This window comes from Lucilia cuprina, chromosome 3 (assembly GCF_022045245.1).
Source record: "Lucilia cuprina isolate Lc7/37 chromosome 3, ASM2204524v1, whole genome shotgun sequence".
NCBI classification, from domain to species: domain Eukaryota; kingdom Metazoa; phylum Arthropoda; class Insecta; order Diptera; family Calliphoridae; genus Lucilia; species Lucilia cuprina.
The window spans coordinates 29,821,008-29,831,121 of record NC_060951.1 but is presented as its reverse complement, the minus strand read 5'-3'; the positions used below and the strand labels follow the sequence as shown (position 1 = coordinate 29,831,121).

The window sequence follows — 10,114 nt, the reverse complement described above, 5'->3', positions numbered from 1 at the left end:
GGATGTCCTTTCGCTCGTTTGGAAAATTTTCTTTACTATTGCCCGATTTTGTCGATACTATATCTAGAAATTATATATGTTGGTTGTCCAAATCTGTTTATTATGAGACCCTCTCTTGGAATATCTGGTTAAGAAACACGAAGATTTTGCATAAACAAGTCTAAGATACCTGAGTAAAAAAACACAGAATTATGGTCAAAACAATTTTAAATTGAAGAACTTATGGAGAGCAAGTAGCGACATTATGAGATTTGTGAGTGAAAAAAAACTCTATTCAAAATTGGATTATCAGATCAAAAGCAAATGGTGGGAACAGTGAAACTCTGAAAAATATTATTTGTCATTACAAGGATTACAACGTATGTAATAATTATAAATTTAGGTTTTTCAATAATAACGCAAATATGAATATTTCCTCGGATCTGATATATAATACATTCTACCATTAATCCAACTTTACCGAAATCTTTGAAAATTTATTCCCCATTAGTGTGGAGAAAGTGTTTGAAGTTGTTTCTTTTCCATTTTTTACTTGAGATTGTTATTTTTCCAACAACATAATGATATACCCAGCAGTTCGACAAAGAGTCAATGCATACGAAAAAGAACGTAATTTCCACTAATAGTTCACCACCTGGATGACTGTAATTCGTATGTTTTGGATCATTGGTCACGAATGTACCCTTTGTAATCGAGAATGAAGACAGTCGTCACTATAGTGTCCCCTTTACTGTCCCCAAGTAACCTAGAGTTTATACTCTTAAAAGTTGTTTTTTTGTTGTACTTCCGAAAGTAGTTATTTTACCCATCTTTTAGAGAAATTATTATTACTTTCTACTAATATGCCACCATCTGGTTGACTCAAATTTATAACTTTTGGGTCAATCGTCACATTATTGTTCCATAGTATTCTAAAGAGTAGACACTTGAAATTTTTAAATTTTAGTTCCATTAATATCTTACCACCTGGTTGACTCTAATTCGTATGTTTTTGGTCTTTCGTCACAAATAAACTCTTTGTAATCGTTACTTTAGTGTCCCATTTGTAAGTGAGAGCGGAGGCAATCGTCTCTTTACTGTCTCTTTGTAGGGTGTAGAGTGACGATTGACTTCCTCGTAGGACAAGCTCATGTTAAAATGGTCGGTCACCTGGGTAGTGAGGTGGCTAAGGGCTTAAGTGGTCAGTTCAGGACTGTCCCGTCGAATTGCTTGGTAGTTAACGAATATTGTGGCAATACAAATGAAAAATTTAAACATATATGTATATATGCCTGCAAGTATGTGTACTATTCACACATCAAACATCAATCGTTGCATGTATGCAACATATATATATATAATATATATAATATATATATAATATATATATATATATATATATATATATATATAATATATATATATATATATATATATAATATATATATATATATATACTTTATAGGGTCAGAACGACAAACTTATATATACCCTTCTCACGAAGATGAAGGGTATAACAAGCAAGAAATTATAGTCGGGCGAGGCCGACCATATAATACCCTACACCTTTGATAAAAATATAATGTGATTTAGTTGCCATAATAAAGCATTTATGTTGAATTGTACCTTGCCTCAGATATATATACTTAAGCCGTTTGTTGATGGGGGCTTTTCATAGGGGGTCATCAAATCTTGAATACAACTTGGTTTACATCTTGGTTTTTGCAGTTTTAATTATGAACTTAAAAGTTCAGTTGTATTGGAGCTAAGTGAAATGATGGACCGATGTAAACCATTAACAACAGGCTTCGTCTACGATACCATAAAAGATCATGGGACAAATTTCATTGAATTATCTATAAAATTGCGACCTGTAGTTTGATTACAAAGTTTACATGGACGGACGGACATAGCTAAATCGACGCAGAAAATTATTCTGAGCCGATTAGTATACTTTAAGGACCAATTTTATTGCGCATTTCAAACATCAGCACAAACCCAATATACCCTCTCCACTAAAGTGGTGTAAGTAAAAAGAAGACCAGTTACCAGTCGCCTTCCTTAAACAAATGAAAAATTAACCAATTTAAAAGAGCTTTACATTTTAATCTTTTTAATAAAAAATAAATTACTTTAATAATTTCATTATTTAATAAAACAATTCCTCATAAAAACTTTTTGTTGCACATTTCCACCATTCAGGAAAAACTTATGACAGTTAAATATAAACAGCTTTTTTAAGTCCTCTCGTATCTACCTCACATGGTTGTTAATGGTTTTAGAAATACGATAATCGAACATTAACAACAACGAACTAAAAGCTGCAGCAATGATTCAAAATTATTAAACTGAATGAAACAAAAATCCTAAATAAATTCTCAAGTTCAGTTAAAAACACAAACAAATAAACACTTGTTAACTATAAAACTAAATAAATATTAAAAGACAAAAAACTATAAAATAAAATCTGCGAGAAAAAAATTAAACAGTGGAATGAATGGTAATAATAAGGAATACAAATATTTTATTACACAACACAGCAGAGCAAGTTAAGGAACTTTGTTTCAAAAGAAGATTTACGTTCCATTATCGATAATATAAGATAGAGTCGTACATTCGGTCCTCTAGCTGGTTTAATACCTTATCAATCACGGACATGTAATGTCCCACAGGTTTCGGTTTTTCTCTTCACAGGATCCGTTATAGTGTTTTACAACGGGACCACTAGCACCCAAGTGATTCGGTCAAATGGCCAACTACCTCAACAATCTAACCTAACCTATCATTTTCATGTGGTTAGGTTGATAGGATGATGTAAACTACATCAAATCCTAAGAAATACACATTGGACGTGAAACTCTGGAACACTTTCTTTGCCACTGTCAGACATTTGTCGAAGTTAGATTCAAGTATTTTGGAAGTGATGTTATGGAAATAACATTCCTGACTAATACTAATTGAATGATTCGTAGGAATAGCATACAGGGAACAGAGTTTCTGAACATTGAAAATTAATCAAACTTTTTTCCCTTTTTGCCTAAAGAGGAGCGCACAACAGGCCTGACAGTATTTAGTTGCCATAATAAAGCATTTATGTTGAATTGTACCTTGCCTCAGATATATATACTTAAGCCGTTTGTTGATGGGGGCTTTTCATAGGGGGTCATCAAATCTTGAATACAACTTGGTTTACATCTTGGTTTTTGCAGTTTTAATTATGAACTTAAAAGTTCAGTTGTATTGGAGCTAAGTGAAATGATGGACCGATGTAAACCATTAACAACAGGCTTCGTCTACGATACCATAAAAGATCATGGGACAAATTTCATTGAATTATCTATAAAATTGCGACCTGTAGTTTGATTACAAAGTTTACATGGACGGACGGACATAGCTAAATCGACGCAGAAAATTATTCTGAGCCGATTAGTATACTTTAAGGACCAATTTTATTGCGCATTTCAAACATCAGCACAAACCCAATATACCCTCTCCACTAAAGTGGTGTAAGTATAAAAAGAAGACCAGTTACCAGTCGCCTTCCTTAAACAAATGAAAAATTAACCAATTTAAAAAGAGCTTTACATTTTAATCTTTTTAATAAAAAATAAATTACTTTAATAATTTCATTATTTAATAAAACAATTCCTCATAAAAACTTTTTGTTGCACATTTCCACCATTCAGGAAAAACTTATGACAGTTAAATATAAACAGCTTTTTTAAGTCCTCTCGTATCTACCTCACATGGTTGTTAATGGTTTTAGAAATACGATAATCGAACATTAACAACAACGAACTAAAAGCTGCAGCAATGATTCAAAATTATTAAACTGAATGAAACAAAAATCCTAAATAAATTCTCAAGTTCAGTTAAAAACACAAACAAATAAACACTTGTTAACTATAAAACTAAATAAATATTAAAAGACAAAAAACTATAAAAATAAATCTGCGAGAAAAAATTTAAACAGTGGAATGAATGGTAATAATAAGGAATACAAATATTTTATTACACAACACAGCAGAGCAAGTTAAGGAACTTTGTTTCAAAAGAAGATTTACGTTCCATTATCGATAATATAAGATAGAGTCGTACATTCGGTCCTCTAGCTGGTTTAATACCTTATCAATCACGGACATGTAATGTCCCACAGGTTTCGGTTTTTCTCTTCACAGGATCCGTTATAGTGTTTTACAACGGGACCACTAGCACCCAAGTGATTCGGTCAAATGGCCAACTACCTCAACAATCTAACCTAACCTATCATTTTCATGTGGTTAGGTTGATAGGATGATGTAAACTACATCAAATCCTAAGAAATACACATTGGACGTGAAACTCTGGAACACTTTCTTTGCCACTGTCAGACATTTGTCGAAGTTAGATTCAAGTATTTTGGAAGTGATGTTATGGAAATAACATTCCTGACTAATACTAATTGAATGATTCGTAGGAATAGCATACAGGGAACAGAGTTTCTGAACATTGAAAATTAATCAAACTTTTTTCCCTTTTTGCCTAAAGAGGAGCGCACAACAGGCCTGACAGTGGCAAAGAAAGTGTTCCAGAGTTTCACGTCCAATTTTGCATTGATGTGCTCATAATAATGTGTGTCCACTAGGATTTTTCATCTCGCTCACATCAACATCACCGCATAGGATCTTTGTGATTCTATTCACAGTTTCATTATTCCAAGAGGCCTTATGGTATTCTCTCACGCCCAATTTTAATTCAGCTATTGTTGTGATAAATGGTTTTGAATTCAGCTCCCTTCCCTTTAAAGCTATAACATTCGCCTTTCGTTGCCGACTACTCCCGAGTGGTGTGGTGACCATATGATGTCACAAATAAAAGAGTATTCAGTTAAAGCTTTCTTACAATCGAATACGGTCCTAGATTGGATTCTATCACCTGTCCGCTACTTATTTCTGGGTGTTTAATATAGAACCCCAGGTTCACTTTGTCCCCCAATTTAGACCCATTCGTTTAACAACGGATACCTATTGGTATTTGCTCTAGTTTTCCGCTAACTGGGATGAACGTTTCGAACTTAGTTAATTAGTTAGTTAGTTAATTAGTTAGTTAGTTAGTTAGTTAGTTAGTTAGTTAGTTAGTTAGTTAGTTAGTTAGTTAGTTAGTTAGTTAGTTAGTTAGTTAGTTAGTTAGTTCGTTCGTTAGTTAGTTAGTTAGGTAGTTAGGTAGTTAGTTAGTTAGTTAGTTATTTAGTTATTTAGTTATTTAGTTATTTAGTTATTTAGTTATTTAGTTATTTAGTTATTTAGTTATTTAGTTATTTAGTTATTTAGTTATTTAGTTATTTAGTTATTTAGTTATTTAGTTATTTAGTTAGTTAGTTAGTTAGTTAGTTAGTTAGTTATTTAGTTAGTTAGTTAGTTAGTTAGTTAGTTAGTTAGTTAGTTAGTTAGTTAGTTAGTTAGTTAGTTAGTTAGTTAGTTAGTTAGTTAGTTAGTTAGTTAGTTAGTTAGTTACTTAAAAATTTGCAATAAATATTAAATTATAACTAACGTTGTTATTGCCGATGCAATTTCTACCTAAGTTGTCGATAATTTGATTATCTGGCAAAATCCAATGTTTCCGTTCTTCTCAGTCGTCTATTACCCTCAAATAACAGCAACTCCCAAGCAAAGGGATTTGGGTGATCCATTAGTTTCGACAGGTTAAAGTAGAACTTGATCTTCTTGCGTATTATGGAGACATTGAGATCTCTGACCCTAAACACTGCTGACTGCTTTATTTGTAATTTTTCAACATTAGATGAGGAGGTTGTTCCTCACAGTTGAATGTCGTATAGCCATATCGGTTTTATAACTGTTTTGTACAAAAGCACTTTGTATTACAAGTCTAAAGCTGACCGTGGTCCAATAAGCCAGTACATTTGAGCTGACTTTAATTTTATTGGTGTAACCTTGCCTTCAATGTCGTGAGTCCATGTTAAGCGGCGATCAAGGTGGATACCAAGATATCTCACATGGCTATGTTCTGGAATATTTATATTGTTTATCTGTACGGGAAGACAATTTTCTAGTCTTAGAGTAAATGTACATTTCGTTGCATTGACCTTTATTTTCCATTTGTCCAGCCACTTTTCCAATTCACCGATGTGAAGCTGGAGTTGTTCAGAAGCTATTGAAGGGTTATCATGTATGCTTACAAAAGCGGCATCATCCGCAAATGTAGATGTGTGAGTCAGTACGCTCGTTGGCATATCTGCAGTATATAAAATATATAGGAACGGACCTAGAATACTCCCCTGGGGTACTCCAGCAGATATTTTTCGACGTGAAGAGATCACATATTTAGATCTGATTTGAAAAGATCTTTCACACATGTAATTTTTAAACAGTTTGTGAACATTCGCAGGTAGTAATGTGATAATTTTATGTATTAGTCCATTGTGCCAGACTTTATCGAATCCTTGAGAAATATCTATGAATAATGCTAAGCATCGTTGAGGTGTAATATAAAGCTTTCAAGCAATAACTTTTCAAAAAGTTTTGAGAATATAGACAACAGGCTAATGGGACGGAATGACATCTTTTCCCGTTTTTGGTATTATAACAATTTCGGATACTTTCCATGAGGTAGGGACATATCCAATACGTAGCATCGAGTTAAAGATGAACAAAATAATTCTCAGTGCTGAATTGGTCAAGTTACTTATAATCGTGGTAGTAATTTTAACTATACCAGATGATTTTCCTGCCTTTAGACCTTTGATTGTCATATATATCACGATAAATTCATAATTTGCCAAATCATTGATGTCGATTCTGATTCACTGTTTTAGATACTCTAGAAGTCTACTAAAAACCTATGTATATACAAAAGTATATATTTAAACATTATGTGCCTACTACGACGAATATACATATCTAGCTTATGGAAAGACAATCTGACATGATCTCTCTAGTAGCAGAAAAAGACGCTGAGCAACAACAATAGCGGTAAGAAATACATTGTAATCTCGATATTTATTAAATGTAAAACTCTGATATAGACTTCACCACCAAGTTTTTGTTGTACGCTTGTCTTTCTGTTAAGATTTTTTTTTTGGGGGGGGAATTGTGTACCTCCAAAAAAAATTATATAATTTTTTTGTTTAACTTTTAACATCAACGCTTGTTAAATCTCCTTACCAGTTCAATTGTATTTCTGTTAAGTATTTTTATTTTTTGTGTTTTTGTTGGTCAAGACATCAGATTTATTTTCATACAAGGTGGAAGTGGAATTTTGTTGCAGACCCAAAACGTGCACAACAAAACAACAAGTGCAACGCAGATAAAATGTTTGTGGCCAAAGTAAGAAACAGCTAAGAGGAAAAAAACTATGTTGTTGTATGTGGCCTCGCGGCCTTTTAACAGGCCACGATCAATAGGTTCAATTTTTTTTCTTTAAATTTCATGTTTGCAGTAAAACTCCAAAAAAGTATGAAGTAAAATATATGAAAAAAATGCTTCATAAAATGAATTATTATTGGTCATAACGATTTGTATCTTTATTCTTTAACATGCCATTGTTTTTAAATCTTTTTCGATTTTATTGTTTTTTTTCTCAATGTTACGCGCATGTGTACTTGTAACAACATTTAAGTTGTTGTAAATGATGAAGATTTTTTTCGGGGATTTTCATGGTCTCCATCTAGTGCATTAAATTGTAAATACAACATTTTTTTGTTTTTTGGGTGGATTTATGGTGTAAAATACCATTTATAGTTGTAATAAGTGATCATTTAAGTTTTAAAATGTATGTTGTTGTTCTTAATCTTTGAATCAATCATTTTATCACTTTTGGGGGTATTTTTCATTGGTTTTGATTTTGTATTAAATTGTATTGGCAAGCGCATTATGGTTTAGTTATGGTAAGTGAAGTTTAAATATGCGAAAATTGTTAAATTTAAATGCTCTAGTTTTTTTCGAGGGTTTCTTAAAATGTTTAGTTCTGCTTTATAAAACGAGAAATGTGGTTAATTTTTGTTATAATCGGATAGTCGTAAATTGAAAAAGAAGCATTAAGAGAATATAATTTGAAGTATTTTTCTTTACCTTGACATCTTCAAGTAGTGTTGTAGGTGTTGGTCGCTTTGGGAAGTTTGAACGGAGCACATATAAGTTCGACCTTTATTGACACTTAATCTGGTAATATGGAACAGATGAAGAATAAGGACTTCGGAAGGTTGGTGGTTATTTTATTAGTCTGGTACGCAGAAGGTAGAAGATTCAACTCTCACCTCTGGCAGTGGTTAAGGAGTGTACAAAAGTCCAGATGTTGGCCTAGGTGCATGTTTTCGGATTTGATGTATTAACATTCTTAACTTTTCATCTAAGTAAGTAAGTAAGTAAGTAAGTAAGTAAGTAAGTAAGTAAGTAAGTAAGTAAGTAAATAAGTAAGTAAGTAAGTAAGTAAGTAAGTAAGTAAGTAAGTAAGTAAGTAAGTAAGTAAGTAAGTAAGTAAGTAAGTAAGTAAGTAAGTAAGTAAGTAAGTAAGTAAGTAAGTAAGTAAGTAAGTAAGTAAGTAAGTGAATAAGTAAGTAAGTAAGTAAGCAAGTAAGTAGGTAAGTATTAAGTAACTAACTAACTAACTAACTAACTAACTAAATAACTAACTAAATAACTAACTAACTAAGGTATGATATTGGCACATATTATTTTGATGAAATATTAATCATACGTGTTTTTCTTTCTTTCTATCTATCCATCTATCTATCTATCTATCTATCTATCTATCTATCTATCTATCTATCTATCTATCTATCTATCTATCTATCTATCTATCTATCTATCTATCTATCTATCTATCTATCTATCTATCTATCTATCTATCTATCTATCTATCTATCTATCTATCTATCTATCTATCTATCTATCTATCTATCTATCTATCTATCTATCTATCTATCTATCTATCTATCTATCTATCTATCTATCTATATAATAGTTTTTGTGTAATTTATGTTTTGAATAAAAAAATGTTTACATTAGCTCTCCTACTATTATTGACAATATCTTTAAATCCAATTTGTAATCAAATTTAATAATTAAAAAAACAATAAAATGTCTAAATTTAATATAATTTTGCTGCTCTTTTTCTTAAAACTTAAATTCCTACAAAGTCAAAACCCTAAACGTTGTGACTTTATAAAAAACAATCAGTTTCTGGAATATTGCCGTGGCGTCTATCCTCAAGAAGTTTCTATTAAATATCATGATTACTGGATTAAGGTGGGAGAACCATTCATTTTATATCGTTCGAAGATAACTCAAACGGAATATATAGTATCCTTTAAACATTCCCCGTTACACAATTGTAAAATTATTGAAATTATCTCTACCTTAAATTTCACTTGTGTCCAACACCAACAAAAGGACCAAGAATTGAAGCCATTATTTTTAAATGTTGCACTTGGCGCCTGTTTTCCAATGAATTTATATGTCACCGATGATTTGTTACGCATTTGTTTGCATCAAAATAAACGCAATGAAAAGTTTAAAAAATCATCGAAAAGTGTTTTGCATTATGCACTGGATCCTGAGCTAACCAGTGGTGGAGGGGTAGCTGTTGGTGTTGGCATTATTGGTAATTGGATATGGTTAATATATCATCTAAGCCTTAAATGGTTAATTGCATTCATGTATTTATGGTGAAATGGAGTTTTTCGCTTAATATTTTCAGAGTAGTGTTAAATGTAACGTAAATATTGTTCTAATTTTTATATTCATATGTACATATGTATGTTAACCGAAAACATTGTATTGAAGTCAGATATTTGTGCCGAAAAGAGATGTGTGCATTTTGAAATTTTATTTAAACGAAAATATACAAATTTCTTTTGTGCAATAAATTGTTGTTAATTGAAATTATTACTTTTGCTATAAATTTCATGAATATTTGTGTGTTAAGGTGAAGTTGAAAATGTTTTAAGTGATCAGTCGAATGAGCAGTCACTCCTTAGAGTATAGTGGGTGATAAAGGTTTAATGGCAAAAAAGTAATTAGGTTTATAATAAGATATATAAGAATTTGTAAAAGTTTAAGAGCCAAATAGACTATACAAGAGGCTTGACAAACTTACTAGTATTTTACGTTTGTGCAAGCCTGTTGTGTAGTGTATGAGG

General features: G+C 31.6%; 1 protein-coding gene across 1 annotated transcript; it reads left to right on the top strand.

Annotated features, from left to right (window-relative positions):
• The first annotated feature begins 9,023 nt into the window (after positions 1-9,023).
• Positions 9,024-9,854, top strand: LOC111676419. The gene has a single exon (XM_046946795.1). It carries the CDS (start codon positions 9,054-9,056, stop codon positions 9,642-9,644), a length of 591 nt encoding a protein of 196 aa, XP_046802751.1. The 5' UTR covers positions 9,024-9,053; the 3' UTR covers positions 9,645-9,854.
• Positions 9,855-10,114: the final 260 nt, after the last annotated feature.

What these genes read in the sequence shown, in the direction of transcription:
- LOC111676419 (XM_046946795.1), top strand. Translation starts at nt 9,054, where the DNA reads ATGTCTAAATTTAATATAATTTTGCTGCTCTTTTTCTTAAAACTTAAA.